This window comes from Passer montanus, unplaced genomic scaffold (assembly GCF_014805655.1).
Source record: "Passer montanus isolate IOZ18808 unplaced genomic scaffold, ASM1480565v1 scaffold54, whole genome shotgun sequence".
Classification (NCBI taxonomy): domain Eukaryota; kingdom Metazoa; phylum Chordata; class Aves; order Passeriformes; family Passeridae; genus Passer; species Passer montanus.
The window spans coordinates 2,305,894-2,321,849 of record NW_024370374.1 but is presented as its reverse complement, the minus strand read 5'-3'; the positions used below and the strand labels follow the sequence as shown (position 1 = coordinate 2,321,849).

The 15,956-nt window shown below is 41.6% G+C and overlaps 1 protein-coding gene across 10 annotated transcripts in view; it reads right to left on the bottom strand.

Moving 5' to 3' along the window:
* Positions 1 to 15,956, bottom strand: part of MICAL2 (microtubule associated monooxygenase, calponin and LIM domain containing 2) — a 72,420-nt gene that overhangs the window by 21,554 nt on the left and 34,910 nt on the right. For all 10 annotated transcript variants that reach the window (XR_005629370.1, XM_039725148.1, XM_039725147.1 and 7 more), the window contains exons 3-13: positions 12,382 to 12,589; positions 11,632 to 11,748; positions 10,541 to 10,642; positions 8,553 to 8,708; positions 7,513 to 7,613; positions 5,663 to 5,920; positions 4,729 to 4,844; positions 3,553 to 3,679; positions 3,274 to 3,364; positions 3,033 to 3,180; positions 354 to 553 (exon numbers count right to left, since the gene is read on the bottom strand). Coding sequence is in view for 9 of the 10 variants with exons in the window: in XM_039725148.1 (XP_039581082.1) it covers positions 354 to 553; positions 3,033 to 3,180; positions 3,274 to 3,364; positions 3,553 to 3,679; positions 4,729 to 4,844; positions 5,663 to 5,920; positions 7,513 to 7,613; positions 8,553 to 8,708; positions 10,541 to 10,642; positions 11,632 to 11,748; positions 12,382 to 12,589 (1,624 nt within the window). In the remaining variant the exon portion in view is untranslated. The remainder of the gene's footprint in view (positions 1 to 353; positions 554 to 3,032; positions 3,181 to 3,273; positions 3,365 to 3,552; positions 3,680 to 4,728; positions 4,845 to 5,662; positions 5,921 to 7,512; positions 7,614 to 8,552; positions 8,709 to 10,540; positions 10,643 to 11,631; positions 11,749 to 12,381; positions 12,590 to 15,956) is intronic.

Below are 15,956 nucleotides of genomic sequence, written 5' to 3'. Positions count from 1 at the left end.
ACATACAATGTAGGGTGGCTTTTTTAAAAAAGAGGGAGAAAAACACAAGCATGAATGTGCTGTGTGCAGTCATCCCTACCAGGGAATCACACCAACAACTTGATGCATGCCCTTCCTGATGTCAAGCAGCAGTCATCCAGCAGCTCCTACTCCCTGAAACCACCAAGGACCCACAAAACCTTGGTGTTCAATCAAAATGTTCCCCCTTTCCTGTGTTAAGCCCGAGGTAACTCTTGCAGGCCAGAATGGCTCTGCTGGGAAAATCCTCTTGGCTCAAGAGCAGCGCTTGTCAGCAGCCTGGATGAACGCTGCCCCTTCCCCCTTGCCAAAGCCCAGGGCCCGCCGTGCCTCACCCACTGCGCGCAGAGGGGTGCCCCGGAACAGCTCGTAGAACTTGGACAGGTAGAGCACCATGCTGAGCTTGTCGGGCTCCCCGGCCGAGCCCAGCTCCTTGCCCGTGGTCACCGGCGGGATCCCGAACTCCCGCTCGGCCACGTCGAAGGCCAGCTGGTTGTTCCTCACCACGTCCTCTTCGTTCAGGGCCTCGAAGTCACTGCGGGGACAGCACAGCAGCATCACTCGTTCCCTGCTCCCTTCGGGAACACACAGTGCTCCCGTGCCCGTGGCAGAGCAGCACCGGGAATGAGGGCACAGGCATCTCACTGGGTCAAAGCTACAGAGTCCACACAGTGCCAAAGGTAAGAGGCTCACGCACATGCTGCTATGTGGCCGCATTTCTCTTCACAGAGAAAAACAAGGCACAATTCTTCCCAAGGATTTCTGAGATTCACATTCTCTGAACCTCAGAGAAAGGAAAAACAATTCTTATCTTATTTGCTGTGCCTGTGTTTGTGCAAAAGCAGAACGAAAATACGGAGACTGTTTACCCAAAGTGGGGTGTTTTGTTTCCTTGGCCTATCAGAGCCCAGCGTGTGTGTGTGTCGGGACTGTCAGGGGACAGTCACGAGATGAGTGCAGTTGTGTGCAGAGTTGAGTGCACATTCAGTTTAGATGTAATGTAATGTAGTGTAATATAATGTAGAATAATATAGTATAAGAAAGTAATTAATTAGCCTTCTGATACCCATGGATTCCTCCTCATCATTTCTCCCTGCCACGGGGGTTGTCCTGTTTCAATACCATTATTACAAATACTGACTTTGCCAGAAACGTAATTTAAAAGCTTTTTCACTGAACTAGACCTTGATGCAGTCCCACAAAAAATATCCTTATTTATTGGAGAGATGCAATTCTTCCTCAGAAGTGCTAAGAAACCTTTTCCTTCTCCAAATACAGCTGAACTACTACAGACTTCATCCATTAGCAACAGATTACTTAGGTTTAATTAGTTTCATAAATCATCAAAGCCCAGAGGAATAAATTTGGGACAGCATTCTACAGAAGTAGCACATTATACGTGTATGCATACACATGCACAGGCACTACCTTTCTTTTTTAAGGTGTTACACACACAGTTGAGCACGGACCTCCTGTCCAGGTCACAAGTGAATTTAGCAGTGTACTAAATAAGTGCATCACACATCTGGAACTCTGTTATCCACTCTCTAATCCATTTTCTATGGGACCTATTCTAAGACTCTGATCTTTTGAGCAGCTTCCAAAATTCATGATTAAAATAAACATGTGAATAAATTACAAAGCTCCAGGCAGGGTAGTTTCTTTCTCCTCACAGTGGAATGTGAGTTTTTGAATCCCCAAAGAATTTCTCCTCTTCTCTCATCCACCCACTGCCCATTTCAGGAGCTGGGGGCTGTCACTGGCAGCCACCTCTCTTGCCTGCCTAGCTTTCATCCAGCCAAGTCCTTCTGCAGACTCATTGAATACAAAAAGCCAACAAGATCCAAACACAACATTAATTGAACAGCAGGAGGTCTGTTAGCTCAGGAAGATAAATTTATCGACTTCGCAGAGAGCAGTGTAGAGAACATGTTTTCCACAGGCAGCAAAGATTACTTTGCTTTCTGTACCCTCTCCCCCAAAAACATCCAGAATTCTAATTCTTTTAAACCAACTCAAGGCAAAAAAAAATTCCTATTCTTAAAATCTCAGCTCTTTCTCTGGCAAAACTGTACAAACAAGCACCCTAGGTACCACTCCTATTTTTTTCCAATTTATCACACCTCATAAAAAAGTTCAATCATTCCTTTCATTTATCCACAATAAAGGGAGGTTGACAGTAATTTATGTGTGACTCCTAAGGCTCTGTAGGAAGACAAGAGAACGCATCCACTGCATTTTGGAGACTGGTGAGACAATAGAATCACCCCACTGACTGCACCCAGCAGTGTCAGCAATTGCCATTTCCTGACACCTGTTACACACTGACCTTCTTGTATCTAACTATGGGACATTACAAAATATTCAGATGCATGGAGTTGGGTCATGCAGCACTAGGACCCCAGAAACTGTGCCAAAAGGGGAATGCTGGCTTACACTCAACCTCTAGGGCAGTTAATTTTCAAGGCCCAGCCCTTGCTTTGCCCACGTGAAAGGACTCCGCTCTCCTGGACATAGTTGTGCAAAACCTCCATCTCTACGGTCCAACATTTCCCTATTTGACTGTCACAGTAACCAGTACAACACATGGAGGATGGCTCCTTCAGGCTCACCCAGCATTTCTGTAACTCAGGACTGTGCTTCATGGCCGTGGTTTCAAACAGACACCAAAACTTGTCTCCAGGGATCTGGGAACGCAGTTCTACACATTCCCCCAGAACTGCAAATTTCATTTTAAATAGACACATGACTCCCACAAACATGATAAATCATAGGGTTCAAAACCCTCCTAGCTCTTTGAAGGCACATATATTTCATTTTAAACAGCATGCAAGGACACACAGAAGAAACAAAGCAAACCCAACCCCACCCTTCCCCTCTCCAAACCTGGCTATGGTGTGCACTTCCTTGCAGAAAGCAGCCACAGAAGGGGACTGCAGGGTGTCAGGGCTGCTCTGGTCTCCTGCTACCCTTTGCAAATGCCTCAGCTGAGGTGCTCCACAGATGTCACTTACATGAGGTCAGGCCTGAAGCGATGGATGATGGCACACAGAGCAAGGCCACTTTTCCAGGAGGTGGTCAGGTCAGTGACATTAACGTTTCGGTATCCCTCCGTCTGCTTCTGGCACCACGTCAAAAGCTTGTTAGGCCGAATATCTGACTCTGCACAAACGGGAAAGCAAACATTTCAGTCAGCTTTTGCATGCTCAGAAGGCTATAAACGTTAAGCCACAGCAAACAGGAGATGTCACTTACCCTGTCTTGTGAGGTTCACTGATCTTCTAATGGAGCTCACTCTCTCAAGGGGACACTGCTGTAGCTCATTGGTAACATATAACTGTCTCACCTACAAGGAAAAGCAATTACCAGCATAACTTCAGACAAAAAAACAGTTTTATTTCCAGGTTAACTTTATCAGCAGCTGGCTCTAAATTAAGGAGTCTCCTGAAGATTTTGTTTACACACTCCTTGCAGCTCTATTTACCCTTGATATAAAAAGAACTGATTTCACAAGCAAGCCTTTTAAGTACTGACCTGGTGAGGTCGAACACAGCTCGAGTTCAAGTTCGGGTATCTTGTTCCTGGGTCAATGGTGTACTGGTCAAAGTTCTTATTAATATTTTCAGGGGTCGTCTGAGGCAAGAGTCGATAAATGCTCTCTCTTGCAGAGGAAAAAGATGCAAGAGTTACGCATTAAAATAAATATTTATTTATAAGGGATTGGGGCTTTTTGCAGCTGCCTAAACCTTATTTTGGTTCTGCCAGGACAAGTGTTACAGACCAAATGCATAATGCATTCATCCCATTTCTTATCCCCACTCAACAGAAGGATGCCAGACAGAAACAGGACAAGACGGACACGTAGAGCTTATGCCCATATTTTCCTGAGGCAGGAAGTGAGCAAGAAAAAGGAAGGAAAAAAAAAGGAGGTTACATCATCCAGTCATCTGGTTTTGCTTTAACATCTACTCAAGAAGTAACTTCTTTACCACATAACAGCACTAAATCCTGTCATCCTGCAATTCCTATAACCACCACAGCTTTTTTTACTATGCTGTTCAATTTTCCATTTGGGACTAGGCCGTGTTTGAGTCATCCCACAGACTTCTATCTTAAAAATTCCCAAAGTGCTGTAGTTAGTAAAGCTCCTGCTTGCATTCCCGCAACCATGACTGTCCCTATTATGTATCCCATAATCCCAAAACAGCCTGGGCAGCTGTAGCAGAGCAGGGTGGCTGCCAGCAGGACCTAAGTCAGCAACTTCAACCATCAGACCATGGTGACACCAAGACTGCTGCTGTACTTAGCCACAGATTTTCTTGCTCCAGTAAAAAAAAAGTTTCTGGTGCAGCATTATAACAATTCTCCACATACTTATCAGCCTAAAGAGAGCACCACTACACCAAAATTCAAAGTTAAAATCAGAGAGACCAACTCTGAAGTCTGTTACTGTTGAAGAATTTGTTTAGACTCCTTTCAGGATTTTTTTTTTTAATGATAAAAAACCAGGTGTTGAGATGGCTGGAGGTTTGGGATTTTTGATAAAATCTATTTTGGTCTATTTCTTTAAGGATCACACTTAAGTGACATAAATCAGTGATTTAAACCCTAAAAATATTTCTCCTGTTAGCATTCTGAAATCCACTGCCTTCTAGCACTGCTGTGGCTCTTTAAAACACTGGAAATGCTGGGGACCAAAGCAGCACTCACCGTTCAGCCAGGATCTCCAGCGGGGGCTTCCCCTGCGCCCAGCTCCGCACCATCCACGCCGTGTCAAAGGCAGCCAGGAAGCCTCTTGCACAGCCAGTGCCCATGGGCCAGAACGGCTGCAAGAAGCACTTACACTTTAATTCTCTGCATTTCTTAAGTTTTTACTACAAAAGTAACTTTCAATTCAAATTTGGAGTCCAGGGTTTCATACTGTCTTGGAAAAATAGCCCAGAAGGAGTCAAAATGCAACACAAGCAGCACTTGCAGGTTTTAAATGTGCCTCTCCTTTAAGTCTCAGGCAGGGAGAAAAGATTACTTTTCTCACTTTTTCCTTTTTTTTAACTTCTATATATAAAAACAAATTTCTTAGACCCAAAAGGTAAAGGCTGAGGAAAAAAAAGAAGACTTAAGAATTATTAAAGGAAAAAAAGGGGAAAAAAATGCCCTTTTCACCTCCTAAATTTGCTTTGGACTGTTCTTTTCAAATGCCTCAGGCTGTCAGTATGAATTTAAAAAACAAAAAGTTGCAGCATACACTTTTCACTTCAGAAAGAAAAAAAAAAAGGGAACACACTAAGGCAAAGAGACTGCAATAATAATTTGGATCAAGTTTTTGTCTATGATGGAATTCAGTAAAATTATGCCATGCACCCAAGCTGAGGACACGGAGCTCACAGTTTTCAGACAGAAACACAACTTGCATAAAGCAAAATGGGATCTCGGCCACAGGCTGTCAGCCAAGCATTAGCTATGACAAACTATGGCATAATAAAGGAGAAAAGAAAAAAGAGGGAGAAAAAATCTATTCCAAAGAAGATACCACTGTTTCAGGACATGTAAAAGAGGACATTTTATATTGGAGGCTAGATTGAATGGTTGGATTAAGGAAATAAAAAACCTGAAAATACTACTTGGAAGGTATTCCAAGATATACCTCAAGCAAACTATCTCCAACAAGAGCCACCAGGAGCTGATGTCTGTGCCTCTCTCTCACCAGCGCAGCATTTTCAGATGCATACATGGAGGTAAAATCAAACATTGCTACATCTGGTTGGCCATAATGGTTAATTGCAAAATCCAAGGAAGGCAGCTGGTAGTTGGTTGCAAAGTCAGCAGCTTCTCTGGCGTAGGACAGCAAATTGCTCTGGTTCACATTTTCCCCACAGAGCAGCAGCTCGGTATCAATGGAGTCCTGCAAGGAGAAAAGGATGTGGGATAAGAAACTCCAATATTCTCTCTGATTTGGAACATTGCAGTCTCGTGGCAGGACTGGGAGCCACACATCTCACAGCAACAAGAAACAAGTGACACTTGTCATCTCCTCCAAAAAGCCAATGCACAAACACAGGTACTGCCCCAAACTGAAACTCTCCTTGCCCACACTGAACAAGCAGCTTTGTTTGCAATAGAAGGTTATAGCTCCTCCTTGGTTATGTGATGTTTTCAGAGCATTACTTCCCTCACATCAAAAGATGTCAACCACATCACTGCAATGCTTTTCTGCACACAAGCACCCCACATCTGAAACCACAGGAGAGCAGAAACACTGATGCTGTAACATGGGGGGCTCAGCCTCAAGGCTTGACTCGACATCCCAGTAACAACACCACATTTAAACCTGGACCATAGCAGCTTTTCTGTTCATTTTTGGGCTGGGTTTTTCCTTGGGCAGAGTGGTAAAGGACCCTGCCTTTACAGGTCATCCTACTTAAAGGCAGTGATTATTAATGAGGCAGGCTCTGTTTCCAGGCTAATCGTGGATGAGACCCCTAATCACAGCTGATACCACAGAACTGCTATTAGCCCAGTTGCACCAGACACACTGGGGTGGTTGATTTTTTTCCACCAAGAGCTGAGTAGGTCAGGAAAACAGCTCAGATGAGCCACAGCTGCTGCTCCTCTGCTCCAAACTCCCCACAGATCCCCTGGGACTGCCCTCACCCACAAGCTCAGCGCCCACCAGCCACTCCCCACAAGGGGTTCCACCCTTCCTCTCTCCCACCCAGGCTGGTCATGGAAAGCAGCTCTGCCCTGGCAGCCTCTGGCCTCCAAAAGGGCAGGGAATCATGGCACTGAGCTGAGTGGTCCCATCAGAAAGCCAAAAGCACTTCTGACAGTTCCCTACAGGTACTTCCTTCAGGAAATTACACTTGGCTGTTTTGGCACTGCCTTACTTTCCAAGAAAAATTGAACAGTTTTGGGTTTCCAGAAAGGGAAACTTAAGTGGTGCCATAACACTTCCTAGAAACAAAAGAAAATAAACCCTATATTTTACAGAAGACCAAAAAAAAAAAAAGAAAGAAAAAGAAAAAAAATACCTCAAAATCACAAGTACCCCTGAAAGATCAGGCCATCATGTTTATAGACTTCTTCTATCATGTTTCACCCACTTTAGAGAATTTGCAATTTAACCTAGGGTAGGTTTTTACACTTCCTTATTTGCCTGATAAAACTGAACATAGCTGTGCTAAGTTCACCCTTAAATAACTGAGGTTTTTATTTTCTGCTCACGTATTTCCAAGGTGAGTCAAGATCCCATTTCAGCCAGGTTCAAAACTGATTAATTTAGGAAGTATTGTTTTCAGTTCTCTATTGAAACTTTGAGCAGACTGAAGGGAAAAGCAAATCCTAAAAATGTCACAGTAAGATCCAAGTAACCTGAGCTTGAATGAAGTGATTAAGTCTATAAACACCCTCTCTAACATCCAGCAACATTTATGCATATGTTCGCATTTACTCTGGGCCAAGTAAATAAAATAGGGTTTAACCAGCACTTTTACATACGTTAATAATCACTCCTTTGTCCAGAAGACTCTGCTTTTTTGCTGTCATCACAAAATAATGCGTGCTGTCTTTATAGTAAACAATATTCTCCAGGTCAATCCCTGAAAAGAGAGACACATTTGTCACCAAATGCAGCACCCTGCCTATGCCATTTACCAACAGCACAGGATTGACCCCGGCAGGTGCCTTTCCTTCTTGGGATGCATCCACTCTCCCAGCTGGGATGAAGGATCAGTGGGCAGAATGCTAGGAAACAAAACAAGAGAGGAGAGTGGTCTCGCCCAACAGGAGTTTTTCCCAGCACAGTTTGAGGTTATTCAGCATTCTTTCAGGGAACAGCTAGTTAACTGCAGCATTAATAGCTCCTGAGGTAGAACTGGGTGCCAAGGGAGCAAAGTGTTTTTTGGGTTGCTAGGGCTCTGGCATTGGGTCTAATCAGGTGGTTTGGTTTCAATTATAATAGTAATTTTTTTTTTAATCAGCTGTAAATCAAGACTAGAGTTGATTGAACTGACAGTGAATGCAACTATTCTGAAATCCCTTTCAATCAAGATGTGTTTCATAGTTTATATTTTTAGTATTTATGGCAGATTCTAGGTCTTCTCAGTTTATCAGCTCCACACATCAAAAAGAAAGAATGAACTCCTCCCAGAAGGGCAGAGCCTTTTTCAAAGGGTTTAAGCTGTTCAGCATGTGAACAGATAGAAACAAAACAAATCATGTCTTAAGGGAAAATCTCTGGGCCCTGAAAATGCTCTTCCAAATTTGTTCAACATAGCAGACATTTTTGCAGTTGAGAAAAATTTAAAGACTAAAACAAGCCATGATGTGGCAACACCCAAGATAAAAAATATCCCACTGTACCATAAATGGACACCTCCATCTGCAAGCTTCTGACATCAACAATATTTTATCACTTGGAAATTTTTTTACACAGATTATTCAAAACTGATGTTACCAGTAACAAGGGGTGGCCTGGCACATAGAGTTCCCCTGCTGCCTCTTGTATTTGGTAGTGGAAAAAATGAGAATGCACCCACCCGTTTCCTCTTTCAGGTCCTGGAAGAACTTCTGATTGAAGATGAAAGCAACCCCACTAATTTCTTCTACCTTGGCTTCTGCAGTTGTATTTCTGTTTATAAAATTGGCAGTGATCGCTATAGCCAGCTTTCCACGAAATTCCTTCCTCCTGAAGCCTGGTGAGCAAAGACAGGAATTAAAACCACTGCAGACTTCAGACTGGACTTTCAGGGAGGGTCAGCTCAAGGCAGCTCAGTGTCTTCCCTACACTTCATCAAACAACACATCATCTGTAGATTCCACCATGCCTCCAAAATCCCTTCAATGTAAGGAGTCTTTTCTCCCCATTTTCAGCTGCAAAACTAAAGCTGCACTGCATTCAAGATAAAGTCTCATTAAAAAATGGTTGGGTGGGGAACTAAGGGAAGAAGTTCGGGAAAAACTATAACTAAAGAAAAACATGGAAAAAAAATTTTATGCGTCTGGGAACAGAACAGGTCAATTTCAGTGGAGGGAGACATTTTTAACATGCTAAATGGCAAGTTAGGTATTTGTTATATAGTGGCAAACAGCTCTTAAAAAAAAGATACAAGAGATCAGCAGTCAAAAGCAGCAGAGAATGATGTGAAAAATAAAAACCTGTGTAGCAGTGCTTAGGTGCACACACCTAAGCTAAGGAGATTTTTCACAGGTATTTGGAATTGAAAAATATTCAGTGGCTTAACTATTATATTTCCAAAGTGAGACCAACTGAGAAGCTCCCACTCCATCTTTGCTTTCACTTTTCAGTGAAAAAAGCCCCCTGAGCCACAATCTTGCAATCATACATTGAAGTTTTTCCATCTGTATGTTCCCCTCATTTGAAATTAAATTATGAAGTAGGACAGAGGATCTTTCATGTAATTTTGGCCCACTGCAGATGACATCATATGAATATGTTATTTTAGAACAAGAAATAAATTGGTTATGGATTTTTGTCTCTGTGCTTCTTGATATGCTCTTGTTATTTCATTGGGATGGATTTTACATAACAACACCAGCTTCTGTGCATATCTTCAGTGCACCAATCACTCCCCTAAATTCTGGTATGATGATAAACATTAAACCTCTTGATAGGGTCTGCAGGTGAGGTAAGAATAATTAGGTTTTGCTGGTGCTTGACTATTTAAACAGTCTTTTATGAGGGACAGCCAAACAACAGCGTAGGGAAATTTCCAGTAAAGCATTATAAGGAATTAACTGTAAGCACACTGTAGTTGGCAGATAAAAGAATAAGCAGACAAACTATGAAGCTAATAAAAAAAAGGGGGAAGGAGTACTTAGAGAATGGAAACTAGCTTGGATATAATTAGAGTTAAAAGGGAAATACTTAATTAAAGTAAAAGGTTTGTTCCTATGATGCAGGAGCAGCTTAGCCAGAGTCTCTCTAAGAAACACAGCTCAGGTGGTTTGAATTCTCAGCAGTGACTCAAGTTCAGGAAACATTTACACCCTCTACTCCCACACATCTTAGAGCTATTTATTATCTTTTGCTATTGTTTCTAAACTAGCTGCTTCTGAAGTTCAGTCTCATTTACAAAGAAGCAAAGCCTCTGTTGCCTTCATTAAATACCTGGCTGTCACCTTTTGGTCATGAGTTCAACCACACAGGGCAAATTCACAGCACAACAGCAAAGGCTATGCCACTCCTGACATATATCTTGTCAGCTTCCTTCAAGTTAAATCATCATATAATTACTTAACCTTGAAGCAAGCCCAGTGGCACCACAATGCATTCTGTAGGGAGTGCAAATACACAGAACTCAGAAGCAGTAATGACATTAAATGTCTTTTATTTTGAGCTATGACTTAACAATAAAACCAAAAGGTACCACATAAAAAAACCAGCTTTCACACAGACTTCTGTGGATTGAAAGATAACCTGCTGCTTTGTGTTCTCCTCTGACTTTCAGATCTTTCAAAGTACCCTAAAGACCACCAGTAAGGCTAAAAACACACATTCACCCACCTTCTAATGTGTTCCTGCGGCCATCTGCACCAATGATAACATCAAATTCATACTCTGACAAAGGGTGATCCATTGGGAGAAATTCAGCCCTCCAACCCATCTCTGAAAACACAAATAATATTTATTAATTCTTCAGCATTACAACAGAGAAGTGATTTTCAGAGTCTGAGGAAAGGGCACTGAGATAAAGGGTGCATTTCTCATTCCCTGGATCACCTAATGCAGTAACTTTCTCTCAGAGCCACACCACAAGAAGATGATCAAGCACTTGATTCTCACAGAAATAACCCCCCAGCCACCTTGCCAAGGCAGTACATACATGTGGTTACTGCAAGGAAGAGCTGGCTACTAAAAGAGGAAAAGTAACATTCCATGATCAGTGCTTTTAATTGCCTTCTAAATAGAAATTAAATTGAAGCATACTTAAAAAGCTAAATTTAATCTTTTTACAAAGCTGATTATGTGAAAGTGTTTGTACTGTCCATGTTTTAAAACTATATATACTTTAACTACTTAAACTAAACATCCTGTTCTGCTGTCACTATATGATCCTTTGAAGAGATATCACAGAGTTTAATTAAAATTCTTAAATATTTTAGTGACACTATATCCTAAAAACTAATATTAAAAAAAAGAAAGAAAATTAGAAATCTTTTTCTATTGTTTAAAAATCTTGCATAAGAATGCTGATAAGAGTCTGTGTGCCAGTGGGAGTTATATCAAATGAGAACACAAAACGAGGCTCTGGGTACTTAATCCATCTTCAATATTTATATTATCAATCAAAATCTGGTTTTGCAAGAAGATCCCGAGAAGCCACACCAGACTCCCTACAAAGCCTCAAACACATGCCAAAAGGCATAGTGCAAAACCTCAGCTTCTCAGCCTGGGTTGTGTTCTAAGATTTATCAGTGCTCTGTCACACTGATACTTATCATGCCTGTAACTGCACAGAACAAGGCTGGCTGAATGAGAAGGGCAAAAAACTCTTTATTTCCTTAAACAGTGTTTGACTGCCTTGTACAACTTCATGTAACACCTAGCACAAAAAGAAGTTGCTGTAAACAGAACTGTATTATGATAAATAATACTTTGGTTTTCTTGATCCTCAGGAGGCTCCAGGACTTTGACGAATTCCAGGTTCACATGAATTTCCACTCCAAGGATAAGTGCAACTTTGAAGAGGATGAGTTGAAGCTGTCGAATACCTGTGGAGAGCAAGTGACAAAGATATGTTTGATAAGTAAGCAACCCCAGCTGCCACCAGCCTGCTAGAGACCTGAAATTCATTGTTAACACAAGTGTGCAGCATTTCTATCTCCCATACTATAATGAATGCAAACATAGCAACCACCACAGGATGTTGTTCTCTTCCACCTCCTTTTCCTCTTGAAGCACAATCTTGTTGGCAAAACTCATTTCAGTTGAGTTTCTTAGAATGCTTTTGTAGAGGTCTGCCTCTTAATGACATTTAAAAGATCTGCTAACCAGCATGTTTTAGAATACAAAATTTTACAGCACACTTCCCTGTAAAATACTCCACTCTGTTATTTGTGTCTACCTTCAACATACTGAAATAAATACCAATATTCTTCATACCTCATAATCAAAACCTGTTGTTTAACCATACCAGACTAACAAAAAAATCTGCTCCATAAGTCTTTAACTTGTTCTATTTCCACCTTGCTTAAATAAACCATTGTTTCCCCTCTCTGAGTGCACAAATGCACTGGCACATGGTTAAGGCAGATGAACTTTCTGCCAAACCAAGAACGCCTCTGCCAATCTTCTGATCCTGCTAACCCCTTATCCAAACAGTGCCCATGCCCTCAGATACTTACTGATGTGATCAATAGATCCTGCACAGAACTTTCCATAAAATTTCTTTGCTCCCAGTCCCCGAAGGTCATGGATGGTAAAGGGCCAGAGATGTAGCACATTGTTCCTTGAGAAAGTGTCCCGCTTCTCCACAACGACAACCTTGGCTCCCAGGAAGGCAAGTTCTATGGCAGTCCGTAGGCCACAAGGGCCACCTCCAATAATTAAACACTGGCAGAGAAAAGGAGGAGTGTGACACAGGGGTTTGTGTTAATTCCACACAGTTTCCTACTTACTCTATTGGTATGACTTGAAATACAACTGGACTTGCACTACTGAGAGCACAAACAAGTAATCTACTTAAAACAACGGAATTTTTTTTGCATGTGGTGTTCAACCTATTTAGAAAAGAGAATAAACTTTATGCAGACACCAAAGCATCTAATGAAGAGAAGTAAGAGAAAAAACAGCAAAAAGCTGAACTTTTTTGAGCATCTGCTTGCACATTTCTAATCCTCATTTAGCGTTTCTCAAGTGCTTGCAGCTGTTTCTCAACAGCACTGCAGTTGTGTAAAAGGGAGGGGAAAAGAAGTAAGTGGTCATAGTGTAGGCTTTTTTTATTTTAAAGAGGAAATGGGTGTACATTTAGTAGATTTGTTGAACAAACCGATAAGCCAGTAGCATTATGCTATTAGCTATTCCCTTTGAAGCGAGGGTGGATGTAACAGCCTGGTTCACCTACTGATGTAAGGAGGACATGCCAAGGGAGCTCAGCAGACCTGCCCTCCTCTGCCAGGGCCAGGGAACTGATCCTGTCCTATTCCATTTCACCCAGTGCTAAACATCTTCACTTTCAGGAAAATCACACTTCAGAAGCTTAAATCTAGTTTGGGCACACTTGGAAGAATCGCTTCCAAAACAATTACAGAGGATTCCTGCCCAAATTTTAGTTGACAGCTGTAATTTTTCATAAACCAACAAGGAAAGCATTTCCAGAAAGCAAACTAATTAAACCCCAAGCATATCTAGTGGTTACATTTCCTTGACTGATTACTAAAAACTGATTAGAAACAGTCTTACAGCTGGACAATGCTGTCGTTCCATACCTCCTACAAACCCCCTCCACCCCTCCAAACCCCCCCAGATTTCACAAAATCCATGCCGTGAGTTCCAGCTCTGCCATGGCTGGAGCAGGGAGAGCTAAGGTGGGTCTGGGAGGACAGGAAAGCTGCAGCACAGCCAAGCTGGGCCGTGCTGCAAATCCAAGACCATTGTGTCAGAGGCCAGACACGCTCCTGTGTGTCCCACACACAGAGCCAGACACTGATTGCAGTTTCAAAGCAAGCACAGGCTCTATCTGCAGCCTTGCTGGATTCCAGTCTGGTTCCCATTACGTTGCAATTTCAGAAAGTAGAGTCATTTATTTATTTTGGTTTGGTCATCATTTGTTTTCAGATCTAACAACTTGAGCAAAAAGTATCTGGTGCTGACTTTTGTCCAACTCAAATCACAGAAATGCAAAAATGTCTTTTTTCAATTTAATAAATAATTCAAATAAATTCCCATTGAAAGAAAAACTCCTGTGAGGTGCTTTGGCTTCACTTTAGGTGTTTTGTTAACCAGAGATATTAAAGTTAGGCTGTTGCCTTAGCCACTTGGCTTTGTTCCTCTTAAAAGAACATATTTAATGCACAATTTCAGAAGAACATTCCTCCTCACTGCATGATGAATATTTAAAAAATAATCAACAGATGTAACAATATAAAGGAAGAAAATAGAGGGCACATGTAGCCCAGCTGAAGAGGATCACTGGTGGATCTGGGTCAGACTTCTTGCACATGCTTCTTGTGATTAGCATGGGAACTCTGAGCTCTGACAAGTGAGTGACTCAATTGAGCCTTGACAGCTTCCAGTCACGTTGAGCAGGCAGTTAGAAACATTTTACAAATAAAGTCCATACACGGTCTGATAAGGTGAGGCTGTTTTGTTTTCTTTCACCTCCAAGCTGTATTACACATAAATAAATGCAACTTTAAAGAAAATAAAAAATAAAAAGAAACAGCAGTCTTTGGAGATTTAGTCATAGCAGACCCTGCCAAGTAACAAAACCCACACAGAAATCCTTAATTTCTCCTGGTGCTTTGCAACACACTATGTTAGCATTTTAAGGAGGATTCTGCCCTCTCCCCTCCTCCTATCACATGGACAAAGTATCTTCATAATTGCGTAGAGACACCATGAAAAACGGTTGTATGTTTGCCACCACCCATGGTTACCTCCAGAAACACATTTATCTACATCACAGAGCTATTTGTTCTATGATTTATTGAGGACGCTTCCTGCTGGTGTAGAACTTACTCTTGGCACTTCTTCATTTAATTTTGAAACTTCTGGGGTCAGAACCAGTACAAAATCCTTGCAAAAGTAATTCTTACTACATTTGTGTTCCTATCTTTATTAAGCAAGGGAAGGGCCCACGTCCCTCCCCGGTGGTCTGCCTGCCAACAGACTCCCAGAAGAAACCTTCCTGCAGCCAGACTTTGAATGGCATCCTATTTTCCCCTCCTGTTTTCCCAGTCTCCTGGCTCATCACGGCCTGCTTTTGGAACTAATTTCTTGCAATTTAACACAGATCATGACAGCTGGCACCACATAAGGGAGTCTCAAACAATCAGTCCAGAATGAACAAATGCCAATGGCTTCTTGACATCCCATCACCATTCACACATCAACTGCCTTTTAACAGTGCCAGATCATCCCCTACAAAGCTAAAGGACAACTTGACTTTTCAAAGCATCTCCTACAAATTATTCCAAGTAACAGTTGCTGAAAAGAACAGACAAAGAGCTTTTGCATATTTCTTGCTCAAGCTGGAAACTAAGGGGGAAAGTCTTGTTTAGTTTTACATGGCAGCTTATGAAAGAATAAGATAATGACCAGATTTATATGACCTGCCCGAAGAATCAGTATCATGTTGGATGCTACATCTTGTTTTACTACTGAGAGTATACCACGTTAGTGCATGATAATAATACCAAGAGAAGACATTTTTCTTGGTGAAAACCTGATAGTGCAAATGCCTGCAGATGCACGTGAACATTTTCTGTCAAAAGAGAAGCTTCGTTGAATTTAACACGTTCCCCAAGAACAGCACCTATGTTAAGGCAAAAGTACAGAAAGAATATGGGTTGCAAAATTCCCATTGAATGAGACTAATGCAAGTTTCCAGGCCAGTAATAGTTGCCTAGTGACTATTACAGTTTGAATTCATACTTAATAAGTAAAGCATGGACATTTTTGCACTTCACAATAAAACACTAATAAGCCCATGCATATTTTATAGAAGTTTATTCAAGTTGCTGAGTAAATAGTCTGTTTCTATGATACTGTTAAAAAGTATTGTACTATTCCCTAAAAGACGTTTTTTTCAGTAAAAATCTTGTCCCACACTACAACCAAGCACAGTACACAATGCATTACTTACCTTCAGACAGAAATAGAACAGAACTTCACTGATTTCTTCTTTGTGTGATTTAAATGTATCAGAAATTTTCACGTATATTTACTAATATAAACACATACAGCATTTGGTAAGTCT